At 41.6% G+C, this 22,818-nt stretch overlaps 1 protein-coding gene across 2 annotated transcripts in view; it reads right to left on the bottom strand.

Moving 5' to 3' along the window:
* CCDC62 (coiled-coil domain containing 62) overlaps window positions 1-19,387 on the bottom strand; it is a 40,720-nt gene extending 21,333 nt beyond the window's left edge. Inside the window, exons 1-9 of one of the 2 annotated variants that reach the window (XM_060170464.1) lie at window positions 19,210-19,387; window positions 17,106-17,298; window positions 14,157-14,323; window positions 11,720-11,821; window positions 9,174-9,345; window positions 7,094-7,195; window positions 2,660-2,698; window positions 2,113-2,201; window positions 1,648-1,763 (exon numbers count right to left, since the gene is read on the bottom strand). In XM_060170464.1, coding sequence (XP_060026447.1) covers window positions 1,648-1,763; window positions 2,113-2,201; window positions 2,660-2,698; window positions 7,094-7,195; window positions 9,174-9,345; window positions 11,720-11,821; window positions 14,157-14,323; window positions 17,106-17,298; window positions 19,210-19,245 — 1,016 coding nt within the window. In that variant the 5' untranslated portion in view covers window positions 19,246-19,387. The remainder of the gene's footprint in view (window positions 1-1,647; window positions 1,764-2,112; window positions 2,202-2,659; window positions 2,699-7,093; window positions 7,196-9,173; window positions 9,346-11,719; window positions 11,822-14,156; window positions 14,324-17,105; window positions 17,299-19,209) is intronic. The other variant, XM_060170463.1, reaches the window with a different exon arrangement.
* Between the last annotated feature and the right edge of the window lie 3,431 nt (window positions 19,388-22,818).

Raw genomic sequence — 22,818 nt, 5'->3', positions numbered from 1 at the left:
AAAAAAAGGGGGCTTCCCTGGTGGCGCAGGGGTTGAGAGTCCGCCTGCCAATGCAGGGGACACGGGTTCGTGCCCCGGTCCGGGAAGATCCCACATGCCGCGGAGCGGCTGGGCCCGTGAGCCATGGCCGCTGAGCCTGCGCTCCGCAACGGGAGAGGCCACAGCAGTGAAAAGCCCACGTACCGCAAAAAAAAAAAAAAAAAAAAGATTCTTAAGGTTTTTGTTCACATGTAGAAGCATTTTTAATCCTCCTGGAACCTAAGACGGCCTTTAACATACACTAAGTGTTCTGTAAATACTCGTTGATTGATCTGTTATTTCTCTTCCTAATTCACAGTTAAATAGACATAAAGTCAGGATTGAAAGGCAATGGAGAGTCAAGGTACAACGATAAATTGGCAAGTGCCAGATGTGCTCACCTACTGCATTCATGACCCTCCCATTCACCTGCTGGATGCCTGTGTATCTATATATGGAAAACTGGTCTAAGGTAAAAGTGACACCACATGTGCATAAAATAAAAATCATTGTGATAAACCTTCTAATAAATTGTCAAAGTTTTTCATGTCACACCTATTCAGGTGTTCTAATCTGTATGATTCTGATCCCTCCTTCTAGAATGGGATAAGCCACTTTATGTTCTTAAAGAATAACCTCAATCATCCAGCCCAGGTACCTTCCAGGAGAAATGCAGTGCAAAAAGGAGAAAGAGCCAATAGGTTAGGGGCTTCTGCCTGCAAGAGGTCGCTGGGTTGGTCTTGTGTTTATGAGTAGCAGCCACAGCTGGGATACAGAGCAATGGTGCGACAACCCCCAGCAAAAGACCTCGAAGAAGAGTACAGCAAATGCAGCAAAGTGTGGGTGAGTCTCCAGTTCTACTGTCTGTAGCAACAGCTGCTCCTTACATCCCTCCCTGCAACTCTGACCACCCCCATCCTGAACTCCACCCTCCGGGGAAAGGAGCTGCGTCATCCAGCCCAGCTTCTGCTCCTATGTGCGGTGATGGGGAACTCCCTGAATTCCTGTTCCTTTCCATGACTCCCTGTACCATTTCTGCTTGTAAAAGTGGACTCAGTTTAACTGTGGGGCAGTTGTATGCTTGTTAAATTAAACCAGACCTCATATATTTATATTTTAATTTTACAGAAACCAATTTAATTCACACACTGCCTTTTATAGGTAGGAGTAGACGTCTCCCCCTATTCACAAGGAAAATGGGAAAATCAGGCTGAGAGCAGAGCTCACCCTCAGCTGAACTTCTACTGCAGTTATTTATACCATTCTTTGGCATTATTTTAAGCAAGTACCATGCCCAATATATCTTCCTTTTCCCTACTCCTAGCCCGTGCCTAAAATACTGAGTGCTGAATGAATGAATAAATGATTCATCTCTGTAATTTCTACTTTAGCTCCAAGCCTTCTACACAACAAACACACAAATAATGTGCTTAATGAATTTAATCAAATGGTTAAATTAAGATCATGCCTAAAATTCTCACTACAACCCAGGATTAGGTCACATACATTTATTCCCTACTACCTACCAAACAGTAGTTAAGTACTGGCCCACAGCAGGTACTTAACAAATATTGACTGAACGATGGAATAACATATAAGATCATATTAATAGCATCATACTAAGATTACCTGGATTCCAGGGCCTTTGATTCCTCCACCTTTGAGTCATATATCTGTATTAATTCCTGAGAACTTTCCACATTGAAATTAAGAAACTGCAGATCACGCTGTTGTTTTATGTAAATCTGCCATAGATATTGATAGATCAAAATAAAGTGTAACAACAAAGCTAAACTGAGCCAACAACTGGCACTCTGAAATGCCAACACAGATCAGACAGTGACTAAAGAACTAGGCTGAATGTGTTTGCTTTTATTTTTCCTATGTTAGCACTGAGATTTGTTAATGTAACTAGTCTCCTGACCTTTAATTACCATAAGCAAGACCCTATCTGCTAGGTTAATGTGATACACCTTTCACGTCGTCGGGATTCCAAAAGCATCATAAACAAAATCACTGGGCACACACTTTTCCTAGTTTGATGCTTGTTTATAAGCGTTTCCCACCTAACGGAGAAGGTAAGTGGGAGCCTACCTGTCGCAGATTATGCAGCTCTGCACTCATGCGTTCTTGCTTTGACTTTGCGATATCCAGTAACTCGTCTTTCCTTTTGTCTCTCTCTACTATTTAAGAACAAATATTATTAAAACGTTTTTCACCAGCCCATATCAACACAAACCTCTTCATTTCCAACAATTTTATGCGCGGCTAACTTTTTGCCCCCCCTCCTTCCTGAATTTTAAAATTGCAAAATGGATGCCTGGAAAGAGCTTTCATCAGTGATTCTGACTAGATCCTTCACCAAATTTGAAAACTTTCACAATATAATTAATGTTAAGTCAAAAAAGTATTCAAAACTGTACCAACTCTCTGCTCAAATTACATGTGTGTGTCTGTATGTAAATAAGCATAGAAAAAGGCTGAGAGCAAGCATGCTGAAGTATCAAGTTATTTTTTAGATGGAAGGATTAATGACAATTATTTTCCTCTTTTTTTTTGAGGGGGTGGTTTCTAAATCTCTAAATTTAATACATATTACTTTACTCTTTACTTACTTATTCACATTACACAGGTAACTTACAAATGCATTTACCTTGTAAAAATCCAAACAGCATATTACCTTTACCAACAGAAAAAAAACTAACATTACAAGGGGCAAAAAAAAAAAAAAAAAATCACTATTTTCACCAGTATGTAAGTCAATCTGATATAATCTCACAATCAGGCCACTTGTATGTATTCTCACTGAGCAAAAACTGAAGATATTTGGACCTACGAGGTGACCCCATAGGTAGACAAACTTGTCTTTCCATTTTAATGAAAGTCCAGCACTCCTTTGCAGACTTTCTTTTTCTTGAAAACTCTTTACCTGATGGGTAATTAAGATTCAGAATTTTCTTTAAAATACATAGTATTACACCCAATTTTCTAGCACAAAAAGACAGAACAGAGGTTTTTGTTTTTTTTTTTTAAATCTTCATTCTTTTACAAAGACCATAAACATTCTGCTGAAACACAGACACTTTGCTGTCACTAGGGTTGGGGTATGAGAAATCAGTACTTTGAAAAGTTTCAGAACTTGGCAGATGAGAACCCCCAGAAAGGAAAGATCTAAAGTGCTATACGAAGACTTGTACAGGAACAAAATACTAATATTAGGCTTAAGGGGAAATAATTTCATTCACGGAGAAGTGATAGATCAACAATAAATTTCTCACCTAAAAAAACCCACTATCTTTATAAGAAGTTCTTTATAAGAGGCTAAATGCATAAACTGACCCTCTAATTATTAATACATGAATCGGTTTTGAGTAAATCAGGTGCAACCTAAATCAAAGTTTACAACTTCTATGGTTTATTAACAAAGCACTTTTTCCACGTCATTTTTCTCGTGGATGAAAAAGAATATAAATATTTATTATTATCGCTTTACATTTGGAGTGTCACAGAAACCATTTAAGGACAAAGGCATGAGCTTTGCTGGAGACAGCAACTCTACCTGGACAGCTTTTCTGCAAAAGTGTCTGCTGGCGGTCACTGGGGACCAGGCGGAATAAAGCGTGAGGAGCGATCTATGAAAGCCACCACCTCCTGGCCAAACGCGCTTAACGCTCAGCCCTTCTGATACGGGTCTGCAGCATCATCTTTTTTTTTTTAAGATTTTTTTTGATATGGACCATTAAAATTTTTTTTTATTTATTTATTTTGGGCTGCATTGGGTCTTCACTACTGCACGTGCGTTTTTCTCTGGTTGTGGCGAGAGGCGGCTACTCTTCGTTGCGGTGTGCGGGTTTCTCGTTGTGGTGGCTTCTCTTGTTGTGGAGCACGGGCTCTAGGCACGCAGGCTTCAGTAGTTGTGGCACATGGGCTCAGTAGCTGTGGCTCACAGGCCTAGAGTGCAGGCTAAGTAGTTGTGGCGCACGGGCTTAGTTGCTCCGCGGCATGTGGCATCTTTCCAGACCAGGGATCAAACCCGTGTCCCTTGCACTGGCAGGGGAATTCTTAACCACTGTGCCACCAGGGAAGTCTGATGTGGACCATTTTTAAAGTCTTTATTGAATTTGCCACAATATTGCTTCTGTTCTATGACTTGGCCTTTTGGCCACGAGGTATGTGGGATCCTAGCTCCCCGACCAAGGATCGAACCCTCACCCCCTGCATTGGAAGGCAAAGTCCTAACCACTGGACCGCCGGGGAAGTCCCGCATCATCTTACTTTTTTTTTTTTTTGCGGTACGCGGGCCTCTCACTGTTGTGGCCTCCCCCGTTGCGGAGCACAGGCTCCGGACGCGCAGGCTCAGCGGCCATGGCTCACTGGCCCAGCCGCTCCGCAGCATGTGGGATCTTCCCGGACCGGGGCACGAACCCGTGTCCCCTGCATCGGCAGGCGGACTCTCAACCACTGCGCCACCAGGGAAGCCCTCATTTTACTTTTAAAGGTAATCCTCGTGCACAGAATTGAGAACTGTGCCTCGTGGCACAGTGAAAGCCACGGCGTCGGGTTTAAAACTTACGTCTCTTCAATTCTGAATTTCTTTCTTTGCATTAGGTGAGTCAACACCGTAACAAAAGCCTATAAAAGTAGTGCACTTGCAACGTTTATGTAGAGTCGCATTTAGTTTCTGTGAATTCAACTCTATGCACAAAGGAAACAGTAAAACAGTAGCTCTTTCCGGATGGAAGTGACGCCCTCAGGGCATCTGGGACTCCGGCTGCTCTCAGCTCTACCCACCTCTTCCATTAACAGCATGATCACACGCTGGGTGCATTCCCAGCACTCAGAGATACTTGTTTTGGACACAGCACGGCCCCTAAACAAAAGCCAGCTACTTTATTTGGCATTCAAGGATAATTTTAAATATATTTCAATACTGCCTTAATCTGACTTTAGAATAATCTACTGTTGCACGAAATAGAATTGTTTCCTTAGATTTGATACTTTCCTACGTGGCTGGGTTATCTGGGGTCAAAGTGGAGCGAGTCCGCCTATTTCACAAGTTGGTCACTGAAGACACAGAGGTATGGAACTCTGCTGACACCTGCCTGAGCGGGCAGCCTAAGGAAGACAGCACAAAGGAAAGGGTGCTGACGTCTGGACCTGCCAAATTCTGATCAAGCTTCTGTGCCTTTTACTGCCTGGGAGACCTTCACTCAGTCTCACAGGGCCTTGTTTATGGGACTCGCGGGGCCACAGAAATGTAAACTAGTATCATTGTTTCATTTGCAAACTTCTTATAAGCAACATGTACAAATGAAACATGTCTCTAAGCCTATGTGAAGAACTTCATCTTCAACAAGAGGAAAAAGAAGTTTTGAACTTAAAAGTACATTTTTAAGACATCTTCCAACCTTGAATAAAATGTGTTAATTTTTAGCCATGACACCTGATAGCATATTATCATGTTAAGCCTTTAAAAATTCTTTTCAGGCTTTAATTCACTTTTATAATTTAAACACACAAAAATTGTTCTGAGACAGTGGTACGAATTGAAAAGATATTTAAGAAATCAGCTTAGAAAAGGATAAAAAAATATTTCATAAAATGGATTTATTAGAGTATTATCTAACAAATTACATATACTTTACCTAGTAATACATAATAGAACATATGAGTAAAGACAGATGAACCAAAAAAAAAGGAGATTATTAAAATGTTCTGTAAATGTTTTTCCTTCCTCTGACCTCGCACATTTTATTCACAGCATCTGTAGAGCACTAAACTCTCTTTGGGCCTATGAGCTTCTTAGTCACTAGCAGAGTGCCTGGCACACAGATGCCGATCCAAAGATTGTGGGAATTCAACTATAAGGCTACAAACATATGTATATCTTTGTGTAGATGTACAAATATATGTATATCTTTATGTAAGTATCTGTAACAATGTAAGACATAATTACTTTGAGACACAGGAATCCTAGAAATGGAAATAGTGACCTCTAGTGGTAGGAAACTGCATTTCCCCAATCTTTAATCCCATGAGATTAAAATTAAAAATTTCATTTTATTTGGAAAAAATGTAATATAATACTGTATTCTGCCCTTTAACTTATAGAAATGTAGTCTCTTCCTAGCAGGAAGGACATTGAGAGTAGGTATGAGTAGACCCAAACATGTTCACTTAGTTAATTAAATTCTTTTTTCTTTTGACCATACCACATGGCATGTGGGATCTTAGTTCCCTGACCAGGGATCGAACCTGCGCCCCCTGCAGTGGACGCGCCAAGTCCTAACCACTGGATCTCCAGGGAAGTCCCAGTTCATTTAATTTCTATTTGGAACTTTACCTCCAAACCTATGATTTTCTTCATACAAACCACCAAAATTAAAGTCTAACAAAATCTTCTTGGCTGTCAGGGCCATATATAGATAAGCTCTAAATATCTGTGATTCTCAGTTGGGAGCAGAGAAAGGAGAGGCTAGAAACTCTGACACACTGGGGTGGGTTGGGGTTAGAGTGTAGGAGAACATGGCAGTGAGGGAGAGTGGGGAGTGCCACTTTTATGTTTATCAGAAGGGGGCCTAAGTTACACCTTATTGACAAACTTGCTTTTAAGTCATGAAAAATTCATCCCCAACATTATTATTTTGCGGTCGTACTGATGTAACAAAACACATGAGTATTTTCCAACTGTAATAACTACAGGTGATCTATTTGCAAAATTGAAAAACTGTTGAATTCCTAATTTTTATCTAGTATTTGCAAATACTTGGCTCATAAGATTCTTTCTTATTGAATTTTTAAGCACAAGTACTATGTTTTTAGTGAGCTAGTATAGTCATGCACTCAAGCTAGAAGGGAGAGCAGCTCCTCATTTTACAGAAGAGGAAAACAGAGTGAACTGGGAGGCACGATAACAGCTTTAAAATTCCCTGCCTGGTCCCTCCACATTTCTCAAAGGGTGTTAAAATAAATTAATTAAATACATGAAGTATTTTGAGAGAGGTACAATTCATTTAGCCCATCATGGTAGTATCGTAGAACGTTCAGGTTACTTAAACTAATTATCTATTTTTACCAGCAAAAACCAATTCATCATGCAGGCAACTTTTCTCTTGCTTGAGGCGAATGATCTCTTCTCGTTGTCCATTATTTTCTGTTGTCTTTTCGTTTAGATCCTCTTCACAAATAGAAGGGGAAAAAAAGTCCTCAAATAAATACTAGTTCCTAGAAGAATATACACTGTGAATACCTCTCATGTCCTCAGCACCTGCTTCCAAATAATATGAAGTCCTGTTGGATCTACAGCCAAAATATGTCCCTCATCTAACATCTCACTGCATCCCCAGCAGTGACCCTGGCCAAGGCTTCCACCGTCTCCCTGCTCGAACCCTGCCTCTCCCTTTGCAGCCTACTGTCCACGGAGCAATCAGGGCCATCTGCTGGCGTCACTTCTCTGTTAAAAGCCCTTGTGCTACACTTAGGAGGAAATCCAAACTCATTACCTTAAGGCCTGCACAGCCTGGCCCTGCCCTTTCAATCTGTTCCTTACACTGGCCCCAACCTCAAAACCCACACCAGGGCTTTTGCATTTGCTCTTTCTTCTGCCTGGAAGGTCCTGGCCCAGATCTTTGCACGACTGGTTCTTCCCATCATCCAAGTTTCAGCTCTAATGTTTTCAAAGACGCCTTCCCAGTGCACCCAAACCAAATGAGTCTCTTTCCCTCACTCTCTAGTCCACTATCCATGATGCTGCATTTATTTTTGTAATAAATATTGAATTTATAAAATAAGAGTATAAAAGTTGATAAAAACAGACTTCTTTTTACTTTAAATCTTACCTAGGTAAACACAGCATTCAATAAACACTTATCGAATGCCTACAATGTACCCCAGGAGCTGTGCTATTAACTGTGGATCCAAAAAAAGAGAAGACAGAGTCCGTCCCTGTTGTCAAGGGGCTTATAGTATGATTACGATTTTAGCTGAAGCTACAAATGGAGACAAAATTATGATTGACCACAAGTCAGGGCATCATAAGGACAAGATTTTAGGAGGTGGAGTTTTTTAAATTAAACCTACCCCAATAGCCTTTCACAATTTGAACAGCAACTCCCTGCCTCATGAGGGATTCCACCAGGGACAGAGGTGGAGCAATCGCACGGCTCTGTCATTCTAAGTTTGCTCGTTCCACGGCAGGAGTCATTCTTTGTGTCTAACGTGATAACCACTTATAAATGGGACAGTCTGGGTGCAGATTTAAGACCTGGATAGCGCCTCCATCCAACAGCTTCCCCCGCCCACAGTGGGGAAAGGCCACATCCTCTGCAGATGAATATAAATTTTTACTCCATCACCTAGACCCATATTCCAGTACATAGCACTAACCTATCTGGCATACCCAGGCTTCGTTTCATTAGAAAACTTCAAGTAGTAGAAAAATAAACTGTGGGGTTACTGTGAGAATGCAAATAGAACAGGAGGACACAAAAGGAATTCCCCCCAAAACAAAACACGCCCCGAAAAGCCACTGTGGGAGTTTGTGTTGTTCGTGGTAACTCCTCACCCCTCCCTGCGTTCCTCCCTCGATTTCTTGTAAATCCTCCCACAGGGGACTGCCTGACTCGGGGTTCAGCCACGTGACTCGCTTTGGCCACAGAATGAGGGGGAAGTGATGGTATATATGGGTCCTCCCATCTTTCTGCTTCTCTTAAGCTTCTGCCTTCACTGTGGGAAGAAATGCCCAGGCTAGCCGACCGGGGAGGAGAAGATGCCCCAGGGGAGCCGCACAGCTGGGCCCAAAGGAGATCAGCCAATTCCCGTGTGGCTTCCAGATATGTGAGCTTCTCAGATGCTCGTGGTTGCATGCCACTGAGACACTGTCATTGGTTGCTACAAAGCGTATAGTAGCAATAGATAACCGGTACAGCAAAGGCAGGATTATTTTTAAAATAGAACGCATGAGGCCGTTTCCCCCAACTCTGTTATTTATCTTGTAACACAAAAAATTGCAGCATAATTCTATACAAATGAAATGAACATCTCAGCGTAGGACCTAAAGCTAACAACAGACCTACTCTCAGCTATGAGATTAAGTGAACCCAAATGAAGAAATATATTCCCAAGATAAAATGCTTAAATTTATGCCTCTTCCTTACCTTTTAGCTTATTGACTTCAATCTTAAGTGCCTTCAATTTCTGCTTATAATCTTGCTTTTCTTTCACAATACAGGTCTCCACCATCTTAGCATCGCGTAAGGCATGCTCTAACAATTTAAATTTACCCGAACAGTCAGCAATGTGATTGACTGCCTCGATAATATCTTTGTCCTACAAACCAAATTTGAAAACTGTTACATAAGATTTTAAAATTCCAACTATACAATAAGAAAACACTACACTTATTAGGTCTCATTGTGGGAGAGGGATAAATTGGGACATTGGGATTGACATATACAAACTACTATATATAAAATAGAGAATGAGTAAGAGCCTGCTATAGCACAAGGAACTCTACTCAATACTCTGTAATGACCTATATGGGAAAAGAATCGAAAAACAAAGAGTGGATATATGTATATGTATAACTGATTCACTTTCCTGCGCACCTGAAACTAACACAACATTGTAAGTCAACTATACCCCAAAAAGAATTAAAAAAAAAAAGATCTCGTGTACCCGGTTTCATTCCAAGCACTTTCCATGTGTTACCCCATTTTATCCTCACGGTAACTCTCTGAGGTAGGGACTATTGTTACTCCCCACGTGACAGAGGACTCGACAGTAAAGTGGCCACAGTTATACAACTGGTTAGTGATGGAGTTCCGATTTGGACTTAGCCGGCCGCCCCTGAAACCATGCACGCACCACCATAGTTACTGTCTCAGAAAGTTTAGAAGCAAACATTTGATTGCCTATGAAACTGTAATAGCAATAGGAAGGCTGGTGGCCCTTGAGGGGGCTTATTCTCTGCATTACAGATAAGTCCCATAGGCCCTCTCTTCCTCCCCTTCTTTTCAGCTTGTTAAAATGACAGACACCAAGACCTTATCCTAAACCTACCCAATTCAGAAACTCTTATTGTTGAGGTGGTTGTTTTAATTACATAAAAGGTATCTATGTGCTTGTTGAAAAGCAATTCAAATAACACCTGAAAGTATAAAAATAATAAGCAAAAGTACTCCCCCACCACTCATGTGGAATAACTATTATTAGCAGGTTTTACCTTTGCTTAAGGACAAAGGTTTCTGCGATAGCATCCTATATGCGTTCCTAAAATACTTCGCAGTCTGCACATCTCACGTTAGGACTTATGGGAAAAATAGGATTTGGGCAGACCATTCAAAAACCGATGGAACTCTGTGATCAGACCAGTAGCAAAGAAACAGTAGTCCTGGGCTTCCCTGGTGGCACAGCGGTTGGGAGGCCGCCTGCCGATGCAGGGGACACGGGTTCATGCCCCAGTCTGGGAAGATCCCACATACCGCAGAGCGGCTGGGCCCGTGAGCCATGGCCGCTGAGCCTGCGCATCCGGAGCCTGTGCTCCACAACGGAAGAGGCCACAACAGTGAGAGGCCCGCATACCGCAAAAAAAAAGAAAAAAAAAAAAAGAAACAGTAGTCCTGTTAAGTACAAGAACACAGTTTAGCAAACGCCACTGCAGACACATCAGTCAGGCAATCCTTTTCAGCTTCACCAGGAGTTTGCTATGATGGACACTGTAGGGGTTGCTGAAGCCAGGAAACTGGTCACTACTTGATTAAAGACAATTCTATAGATTTTAATATTTTCTTTTTAACTTTATGAAAGCTTGTCCCTGATCACTCAAAAACATTTATGTGCTGGGAAAAATCACATATGAATTAGCATGAGTGTCCCATTATACCAGAATCACTCCTCTAGTCACCTGCTGTCCAACACATGTGTTACCACATAGAAGAGACTTTATCAATCACTGTTTATGGCATGTTAGTGACTACATCAACTACTTGACTGCTAAGTTTTCTCCTCAATTAAAAACATATTAACGGGCTTCCCTGGTGGCGCAGTGGTTAAGAATCCACCTGCCAATGCAGGGGACAGAGGTTCGAGTCCTGGTCCAGGAAGATCCCACATGCTGCAGAGCAACTAAGCTTGTGCACCACAACTACTGAGCCCGCACTCTAGAGCCTGCGAGCCACAACTACTGAGCCCGCATGCTGCAACTACTGAAGCCTGCGCACCTAGAGCCCGTGCTCTGCAACAAGAGAAGCTACTGCAATGAGAAGCCTGTGCACCACAATGAAGAGTAGCCCCCGCTCACCGTAACTAGAGAAAGCCCATGCGCAGGAATGAAGACCCAATGCAGCCAAAAATAAATTAATTAAAAAAAAAACATATTAACAAGCAATTTGATAGCTAATGACTTTATGAGACCCAGTAATGGATACCTCAGAAGAAACCAGCTGAGTGCAGGCATGCTGGACCATGGAATGGGCCTTGGAGACAGAGACCCACAGTGCAGTCCTGTCTCCTCTCAGGGCCTTGGGGGCATCATTTTAAACTTGTTTCCTTCATTTCTAAAACCAGAATTTAAAAAAAGAGAGCAACATTGATAGCTCAACCTATCTGAGTCGCTGTGGGACTTCAGGAACTTCATGTACATTGCTGTACCCTATCAGCTACAAAGTGCCTGGCAAGTGGACGTATCGTGATTCCGCATTACCTTCAGCTTTATCATGGTGGTGAGAGCCTGTTCTCGAGCTTGCAATTGTCCCACTTGAGCAGAAAGTTCCACTAATGTGTTGCTGAGATTTTCGTTTCTAACCTATCAGGGACAACACAAAATACTAATTGAGTCATTTAAAAGCTTTCATTACTCTCACCAGCCACAATCTGTGCTCATTCTTCTGTTTCGTTTTTTTCTCTGTTTAGCTTTTTTAGTAACAAAGTGGGCTAAGTAAGCAGTCATCAAAAAGGAACACAAATATCTATTTCCCCATTATCCCCAGCATCTTCTCAGTACTTGAGTTTTGCCCTACTGAATTCTATCAGTTACGTTTATAAACATGTCTACTTCCTAATGCTCTTTAATGAATACTTCCAGGTTGGCAAGAATGAAAACTGGATCAGCAAGAGACTTCCTTTGCTGAAACAAAGTAGCATTAATGAACTTTGATGCATCTTTACTCTATGTTGAAATAACTTCATATTGGGGTATTCCCACTTTTCAGGGTTTTTTTTTTTTTTTTTACCCAGAGATCTAGATTTGATATAATTATTGTGTACATAATGTGTTTATTGGTTGGGGAAAAAAAGAATAATCAGGCTTTTTAAAAGAGACCTTCATGGAGGAAACTTAAATGCATGTTACTAAGTGAAAGAAGCCAATCTGAAAAGGCTACATATTGTATGATTCCAACTCTATGACATTCTGGAAAAGGCAAAACTCTGGAGACAGTAAAGAGATCAATGGCTGCCAGGGGTTGCGGCAGAGAAGGAGGGAGCAGAGCAGAGAGGGTTTTTAGGGCAGTGAAACTACTTCTGTATGACATTACAATGGTGGATGCAGGTCATTATTTGTCAAAACCCACAGAACGCACAACACCAAGAGTGAACCCTAATGTAAACTATGGACTTTGGGCGGCAATGATGTGTCAGTGTAGATTCACTGATTGCAACAAATGTACTACTGTGATGCACAATGTCCACAGTGGAGGAGGCTGGCCGGGGGAGAGGGCAGGGTCTATGAGAAATCTCTGTACATTCCACCCAATTTTGCTATGCACCTAAAACTGCTCTAAAAATTAAAGTTTATTAATTAAAAAAAAAAATCTTCCTGCTATGGACTGAATTGCACCCCCCCCCCCCGCGCCCAAATGCACATGTTGAAGCCCGATGAAGCCCTAACCTCTAATGTGATGGTGTTTGGGGGTGGAGCCTTTGAGAAGTAATTAGGTTTAGATGAGGTCATGAGAGTGGGGCCCTCATGATGGCATCCGTGTCCTCATAAGAAGAGACACCAGAGAGCTTGCTCATGTACTGTCTCTCTCCCTGCCACATGAGGACACAGTAAGAAGGTGACCATTTACAAGCCAAGAAGACAGCCCTCACCAGAAACTGACCAGGCCGGCACCTTGATCTTGGACTTCTAACCTACAGAACTGTGAGGAAAGAAATTTCTGCGCAGTCTATGGTACTTTGTGATGGCAGCCCAAGCTGACCAACATGCTTCCATTTTTTAATTCAACATATCAAGAGATTCCAGAATAGTTTTCACTTATTTTATAGCTAGAAACTGTCTAGAAGAGTAATCTGGAAAAAATTTTAGACATAAAATCTATACAATTATTATGAGTTATTAAGACTCATTATATTACCAAGATCTATACTGATATCATTATGAAACAAGAATATGAAGGCTATAAGAACAACAAAAAAGGCTTTCTCACTGCATCTCTCAAAAAGCATGAGCTCAAAAGATGTCTGATGACTCACCAGCTAGAAATGAAAACTGAAAAATCACTCTTACAGATTTTATTCCCAATATGCCACTAACATGATATAGATATTTGTTTCATCAGATTACACACAGTTATTCAGAAAGCATAATGTGAAGCTACTTGATGATATGGATCTCAGAATCTGAGACAGGCTTTCTAAAATAACCCATTGTTGATAAAATGATAGATGCTACCAACAGAGGGCTTAACAGTTAGGAAAGGGCTGTAATGAAGCTTCATCTCCAAGACAAGATAGCACTGGCAGCTACCCAAAGCCCTACAAGGAACACAAAACCATGATGATGGATGGATGGATATACTTTCATACACACACACATGCATTTTTAATAGAAATATTTAAACCTAATTTTTCAATAACTGAAACACAAACAGAATTTGGGCTAGGGAAGCTTATCTTAAAACCAACCTCAAGGGCTTCCCTGGTGGCACAGTGGTTGAGAGTCCGCCTGCCGATGCGGGGGACACGGGTTCGTGCCCCGGTCCGGGAAGATCCCACATGCCGCGGAGCGGCTGGGCCCGTGAGCCATGGCCGCTGAGCCTGTGCGTCCGGAGCCTGTGCTCCGCAACGGGAGAGGCCACAACAGTGAGAGGCCCGCATACCGCAAAAAAAAAAAAAAAAAAAAAACCGAAAAAACCAACCTCAAGGTCTTCAGAGAGGAGAGTGGAATGGGTTGCCTTTTGGGCCATTTCTTGAAGCTGTAGTTGAGTCTTTTGAAGAGTACTCTTGTATTCAATTTGATTCGATTCAAGGGTTTTTACTTTCTTTGTGAGTGACCTGATTATTTCAGTTCTTTTATGTAGTTCACCTGAGGGAGATTTCATCAATAACTTACTTGTGGTCAGATTTGAAGCTGAAAATGCATTATTTTCAAAACACATGGTTAAAGGTTCATACTTCTTTTAAAAGTTTTTATTATGAAATGCACGATATTGTACCTTAGTCAAGAAACAGAACACCAGCAGCAACCCAGAAGGCCCTGTACGTCACTTCCTGAGCACAATCTCTCCAATTTCCCACCTTCCTAACCACCGTCCTGATCTTACTCATTTCCTTGTTTTTCATTATAGTTTTACTATCTATGACCACATCCCTAAGAACAGTTTAATTTGAACCATATGTAAATGGAATTATACTCTATGAATTCTTCTGTTTGCTTTTTTTGCTCAAGATTATGATCCTGGGAATTCCCTGGTGGCCCAGTGGTTAGGACTCCACGATTTCACTGCCAAGGGCCTGGGTTCGATCCCTGGGTGGGGAACTAAGATCCCACAAGCTGCCTGGCACAGACGAAAAAAAAAAAGATTATGATCCTGAGATGTATCCATGTGGCTGCAGGTAACTCCTGTTTGTGCACTGTCATTGCTGTATAATATCATTATATGATCATGCCACAATGTATTTATACATTCTACTACTGGTGGTCATTTGGACTGCTTCCACTTAGCAGCTATGATGTACAATGCTGCTCTAAATATTCTCCTACAAGCATCTTGGTGCTTTTGCAGGAGTTCCTCTAGAGCCTCGCTACTCAAAATGTGGCCCTTGGACCAGCAACAGGGACATCACGGGGACCTTGTTAGATACACAGACCTATCGTATCACAATCTACATATTAACAAGATCCTTAGGTAATTCCTGTGCATATTGAAGGGTGAGTAGATTTCCTAGAAGTGGAAATGCTGGGCCATAGCTATGTATATCTTCAACTTTACCAGAACTGTCAAATGATTTTCCAAAGTAGCTGTACCAGCTGACACGCCCACCAGCAGTGAATGAGCCTTCCCTTGCTCCCCACTTTTACCAATACCTGATATTTTTTGCCAGTCTGGTAAGTATAAAAAGGTCTCAATTTGCATTTCCCTAATTACTAATGAGAATGAGAATTTTTTGTACATTTATTGGCCATTCAGTGTTCCGTGAAATGCCTATTCAGGTGTCTTGCCCATTTTAAATCCAGATATTGGGTTTCCCTGGTGGCGCAGTGGTTGACAGTCTGCCTGCCGATGCAGGGGACACGGGTTCGTGCCCCGGTCCAAGAAGATCCCACATGCCGCGGAGCGGCTGGGACTGTGAGCCATGGCCGCTGAGCCTGCGCGTCCGGAGCCTGTCAACGGTGACAGGCCTGCGTATCGCAAAATAAATAAATAAATAATTACTTATTGCTAAGAAATGCTAACCATCATCTGAGCCTTCAGCGAGTCGTAGTAGTAACATCAAAGATTACCGATCACACGTGACCATAACAAATATAATTATAATGAAAAAGTTTGAAATATTATGAGAATTACCAAAATATGACACAGGGACACAAAGTGAGCAAACGGTGTTGGAAAAATGGTGCTGACAGACTTGCTCAGTACAGGGTTGCCACAAACCTTCCATTTCTAAAAATCATAATATCTGCAAAGTGCAATAAAACGAGGTATGCTTGTATATAATGTTATCTTTTGCTTTAATATGTTTATATAAAAGATATTAATTATATAAGACATTGCATCTAACGTACAATCATATTAAATACTGCATTTATGTGTATCTACATGTGGGTGGGTGTGGTCAGAATAAAATCAGATGGTCATCAACAAAATGGAAAAATTACTCATATTTAGATTGTCGCATTTACAGAATCCTTTGTGTAATATAAGTAAAGAAGAAGGTGATACATTGTCTTTCTATTAAACAGATCTAGTATTTTCCCCTCTAGCACATTCTAGTATTAATGCAGTGTCAATAGAACATTCAGAGTTTAGGGCAGCACGAAAGGGACGATAGTTAAAATATGGTACAAAAGGAAATTTTTGTAAGCCATTTTTGAGATTGCTCTAATTTTAAAAGATGACTATTTTAGGTATTTGAGATCAAGTTCAATACCAAGTTTAAAATCTTTGAGTCAGTTCAAGAGAAATGGCCAGTTCTGTGGCATCTTCATTCATACTTTAGCTCAAAACTAATTTCCTTCAGGTTCACTCTTGACACTCAATGTTGACTGAAGCTGCCCAGCCCTCTTTCTACAGCTAAGTACTTCGCTTGCCCTACTTTAATTCACATTGTGTTTGTTCTGTTGTGAGTGTTCATGATGTCATCCTATCTTCAATTAAAATAAACTCCAGGGACTTCCCTGGTGGCGCAGTGGTTAAGAATCCGCCTGCCAAAAAAAAAAAAAAAAAAAAAAAGAATCCGCCTGCCAATGCAGGGGACACGGGTTCGAGCCCTGGTCCTGGAAGATCCAACATGCCGAGGATCAACTAAGCCCGTGCACCACAACTACTGAGCCTGCGCTCTAGAGCCCGTGAGCCACAACTCCTGAAGCCCACGCGCCTAGGGCCCGTGCTCCGCAACAAGAGAAGCCACCGCAATGAGAAGACGGCACACGGCAACCAAGAGTAGCCCCCGCTCGCCGCAACTAGAGAAAGCCTGCACGCAGCAACAAAGACCCAACTCAGCCAAAAATAAATAAATAAAAATAAAATAAAATAAACTCCAGTGCAGCAGGGATTGTGTTGAGATGTTCCTATCTTACCCTTGAGCCCTTTTAACGTGTTGGCATGTACAAGTGCATGACAGATGCTGCTGCATATATGTCTGACCTTCTAATTTGCTGCAACGTTCTTCCAAAGTCAACACTTTCTGCCGATCCTCTTCCCATGAAAGAAGTTGTCTTTGATGTACTGCAACCATATCATTGAGCTCTCTATCTCGATCTTTTAATTCTCCAATGAGCAGCTGTAGCTCTCTCCGTTGTTTCTCGATAGTGGAAATCTCAACTTCTGACCCAATGTTCTAAACATAGAAAGTGGCTTCATGTCAGGATAAAGCTAATCAACATAAATCGGCCAAAGCATATTTTCCAAACAATTATATCTTCTTTTGCTGCCAATTCAAGGTAGTTAAATTACGTTTTATTCACTGATTATAACATGACGTCAAAATTATGTATATTTAAAGCAAGTTCACACCTACTGTACTCTGCCTCTATCACTTTCTGTCGTACCATTTACACCACTCTTAAAGAGTGGGACCATTTGTAAAACCTCCATTGGTTAATCACAAATAAACCCATTTCTGCATTTTTTTTCTTTGCTGTCAACCCTCTCCTTGTATCAATCAACAATATTATCCCTCAGCTTGCCCCAGAAATTCTACGGCAGTCAAATAAAGGGGAACAGGAAGTAATTACTGTTTAAATGTAACTGATCCAAACTCAACATACCTACTTAAAAACAAATTTTGTAAAGGCAAAATTTCAAATATACACAGAAGACAAGAGAATAGTACAGTAGACTCCCATTTGCTCAGTACCTAGGTCTTTCTTACCACTATCAAGATTCTGCCACATCTGTTTCAATTTTCCTTTTTCTTTTTGTTGTTGATAAAAAATACTTTTTACTCTTAGATACTTTAGTATGCATCTCTAAAAATGAACGTTTTTATATAACCATGATGCCATTTTCATGCCTAACAAAATTATCTACGACAACACCTTTTAAGCATACATCATTTTAAAGTCTAGTGCAGTGAAGTTGGTCTGACCTAAATTGGAATCCAGAATTGGCCACTTAGTGGCTCTAAGACCTTGGGTAAGTTACTTAATGTCCTTAAGCCTTAATTTCCTTGTCTGTAAAATGGTAATAGCAGCATTTTAACTTCTAAGAGTTGTGTGGATTAAGCAAGATAATCTCTGTAAAGCACTTCACAGTACTTGGCACCATCGTAAGTGTCATTAAAAATTAATCAATAGTCAAGCTAAGAAAGAAGTGGAAAACTTTATTTGAGCCAAGCTTAAGATTATAACCTGGGAGACAGTCTTTCAGAAAGCTCTGAGAACTGTTCTGCCTATAAGAGGTCAAAACACAGTTACAAACACTTTCAAGACAAAGGGCTATACATCAGAATAATATGTTGACCTTTACACAATGCAGATCTGCGCATACAAGGCAAGTAGTGGGTCATAGTGACCCCTTACAGGATTGAGAAAGGAATGTCATCTCCTAAGGAGTTCCTTGCTGGCACTGGGAGAAAATAGCTTTTTTTTTTTTTGGCAAGCAGGCATTCCTACGTCGTCTAAAAGGATCTAGTTAATGTGTAATGCAGATGCACAATACACACCAAAGGGGAGGAAGCAGTGGCTCAGACGACAGAGAAAACTTTGTTAACTTTTTCTGGTCCTGCCTTAAAATAATTTTGTTCTATCATAAACGACCAACAAACATTAGCTAGTATTATCAATATTTTATTATTAAGATTGTAAGTCACATTCCAAAGTATGGTACTGTCCCCATCTATGAAATAAAGAACTAAAAAACAAAACCCCAAAACCAAATCACTATGCTGTATACCCGTAACTAACGCAATATCGTAAACCAACTATACTCCAATTAAAGAAAAAAAACAAAACTAAAAGTGTTACTTTAAGAATTCTACCTTAAAGACAGTAGTTTAAAGTTCACCAGAGGCCCATGTACACCCAGTACTCGCGACTCGACACTGCGCCTGGGCTGAACAACCCATTTTCATTAAGATAAGGAAACTGATGTGACGCTCCGTTTTCCTTCTGCGTCCTGGGTATTGTTTTAAATTTTAAGCAAAAACGATTCCTGAATAACCCCAATGCACGTCGTCCCCGCGGTCTGCTCTCCTCTCTCCCCGGGACGCGACGGCGGAAACGGGAAACGCAGAGCATCAGCCGCTCACCTGGCGCCCGGCCAGGAAGGAGGCCGAAGGGTTCATAGGTGTTTCCTCTGCCCCCGGAGAGAGTCGGTGTGCGCAGCGTCACCCTAGAAACGCCATCGGCGCGCCTACCCGGAGCGGCGGGGGCGAGCCCCGAGCCCCGGAGCCCCGCACCCTCGCTGGCCCAAGCAACCTCGCCCAAACCGCCGGCCCCGCGGAACGCGCCCGGCCCACTCGGCTTACTGCGTAGCCGAGCGGCAGCCCCGGCTCTCGCGACACCTCGGCGGCCGCAAGACCCCGCAGGAGGCCGGTTCCCACTCGGCCTCGTCGGGCGCGGCCCCCGACCCCCTCCTGGCGTTTTGTTCTTCCATATCCGGGCCTGGGGGCTGTCGAATGATTTACCTGGAGCTGTAAAAACCATTATCCCGGCCCACAAAGAACCGTTCTTCACCATGACCCTGGGAATGATGGAGCAAATGAAGGGCTGTTTCTGCGCTGTCGCCCTGGCGTGTGACCATGTGCTCGCTTACTTATTTCCCTCTTTCCCTCCTAAACTGTGAGCGCGGTTGCTCTGGCTGCTGTGTACTCCGGGCAAGGAGAACACTTCCTGGCATTCAAACAACAAACAGATGGAGGCAGACACCACCCCTGGTAGTTAATAGTCAGTTGCTGGCCATCCCAGCAGACAGCTCTAAACTGAGAATCACAGTTGAAAAGAGAGAGAAAAAAATTTAAAAAGGGTTTTTTTGACTCTTGATGTAGCTCTTTTGTTAAATGATGATGACGTACCCCTTGGGGTGGACGTGCACCCATTGGGGTATATCAAATGACGATGATGTACCTTTTGGGGTGGACTGCACCCCTTGGGTGGACGTGCCCCACTTAAGATGGACGTGCACCACCTGGCGTACAGCCGGGACGTGCACACCTTGGGGGTGTGCCCGAGCTGATTTAATCAGCCCCTTGGCTCGCGTGATTCCTATTGTTAAATCAGCCCCATACATCAGGTGACTCCCATTGAGTCAATCAGCACCATTTATCACGTGACTCCCACTAATTAAATCAGTCTCCATGAGTAACGTGGTTCTCGTTGATTAAACCGGCTCCCTTAAATATCGTGACCCCCACTAAATAAATCGTCCTTCTTAAATCTCTTGGCGTTCATTAAACCAATCAAACGCCTTAGATTTCCTGGCCCCCATTAAATCAATCTGCCTTCTTACGTCTTAGGGCATCCATTAAGAAGGATGATTGATTTAATTAGGGTCACCATATTTAGGAAGGCAGATTGACTCAATGGGAGTGCTGTCCCACGTCGGGGGGGTGCTCAGGCGCCCCTTGAGGGACCGTGCACCCCCCCGTGTACATCAAATGATAATGACGTACCCCTTGGGACGCAATGCACCCCCTGGTGTACAGCCAAGGAGGGTGCTGTCCCCTTGGGGGGTGGACATGCACCCTGTGGGGCAAGAACCTTGACACTTTATCGTGACAATATTTACCACATTGAGTTGAGGCTAAGCTTTTTTCTCGTGCTGTTTCATAGTCACTCCTTCTTCCCCCTTTTACTCTTCGTTATAGAGGGACTATGAAAAAAATAATGCATATCGTATTTAACCCCTGGTCACTCACCCACTACTGCTTAACCCATAAGATGGCATTTCTGGCAAGACAAATTACTAAAGTCTTAATAGTATTTCAACTTTCCTTCTTGGTTTACTGTGAATTAGCAAAACGTGCCCTTGTGTTCATAAAAGACAATCTGAACATGGAAAAACAAATTTAAAATTTCTTACCTTGAAGCTTTACTGATTTGGGTGACACCTCCTTAGGATAGGCTCATGTTCAGGAGAACCAACAAGACAATACCTTAGAATTTAAAAATCAAAAAAGCAGGAACTTCCCTGGTGGCGCAGTGGTTAATAATCCACCTGCCAGTGCAGGGGACATGGGTTCGAGCCCTGGTCTGGGATGATCCCACGTGCCGTGGAGCAACTAAGCCCGTGTGCCACAACTGAGCCTGCGCCCTAGAGCCCACGAGCCACAACTACTGAAGCCCGTGTGCCTAGAGCCCGTGCTCTGCAACAAGAGAAGCCACCGCAATGAGAAGCCGCAGCGAAGAGTAGCCCATGCTTGCCTCAAGTAGAGAAAGCCGGGGCACAGCGACGAAGACCCAACGCAGCCAAAAATAAAAAATTTTAAATAACGCCAAAAAACTAAAAGGTGGAATTCATTTTTTAAAAATTGTAACTTATCAACCTTTAAGAGCGAGAAAGCTACCATGGATTACACCTTAAGTGACAGCTGATTTACTGGGGCTTCTATTTAATAACTAAAAAGGAATTTAAAATCACATGTTGCCAGCATCTATTTTTTTTAATGAATAAAATACTACATATCAAAACGTTGTCATGTTGAAATAATAATATTTGGGGTATACTGTGTTAAATAAAATCTATTGTTAAAATTAAAAAACTGTATTTGTATTTGAAGTTGCCAGCTTAATCTTTGCAAATCTCTTACATATTATAAGGCTGTTTAAAGGTTAGTATTCTTTTGCTAAAAACACAAGATTATAAAAGCATTTACATAATACAAACATACACAGAATGTATGAATTAAACTCAATCCTTGAATATATATATGTATATATATTATATATTTTTGGGCCACATCATGCAGCTTGTGGGATCTTAGTTCCCTGACAAAGGATTGAACCCGGGCCACAGCAATGAAAGCGCCAAGCCCTAACCACTGGACCACCAGGGAACACTCCCTGAACTACACATTTTAATCAGAGATTAAACTCTTGCATTTTAAATTTCAGGTCAAAGAAAAAGATTCACACTTATTATACACAAGGACGATTTTAATCCTGCATTTTCCTGCAGTACCATCCACTGCTGGCTATATATGGACTGAAACTGCATTTGCCAAGAACTGAACATTAAGAATCTTTACATGAAGTCACACGTGTTGATACAAGCACAAAGACATCTTCCAGCACCAAGAGAATACACACATAACCACATACCAAATGGTTTTGATGGATAAATTTGCTTCATCAGGTAATTTTATTTAGCTAAATTCACAGTTAATGCAGAATTTCATTTTCTTAATTTACATCTTTATTATACAGTCTAAGATTTCAATTATTTAAAAACCCACTAATTCATTTGATTGCAATTTGCATGGCAATAAACAATGGGTTCTAACTTTCTTAAAGGTGTCTATAGCAATTTAAAATACCATGAGTCTTTAGTTTGTAGCACCTGACATAAGACCTTTATAAAAACAGATTTTAAATTCATTTAATGTACTCATTAAGATTCACTGTCACTGTTTCTCTTGTAAGAAAAACACATTTTAACTGCTATTTTCCAGACTATATTGAGCAATGGTGTATATTATTTTCAAATGGTTAGGAGAATTTTACATAAATTTATAGCCAGAAAAAGAACTCAGCCTCTCTGGATGCCTATCCACTCAAAACAATGATGAAAATAATGTATAAAATGGATTTGGGGGTCTGACCTCCTACTTAACATTATCAAACACCTTTCCAAGTATTCTTAGAAAATATCTTAAAATATCTGCAAATATTCTACCATATGACAAACCATCATTTCTTTA

The sequence above is a fragment of the Lagenorhynchus albirostris genome, chromosome 14, assembly GCF_949774975.1.
Source record: "Lagenorhynchus albirostris chromosome 14, mLagAlb1.1, whole genome shotgun sequence".
Classification (NCBI taxonomy): Eukaryota; Metazoa; Chordata; class Mammalia; order Artiodactyla; family Delphinidae; genus Lagenorhynchus; species Lagenorhynchus albirostris.
This window is presented reverse-complemented; position numbering and strand designations above follow the sequence as displayed.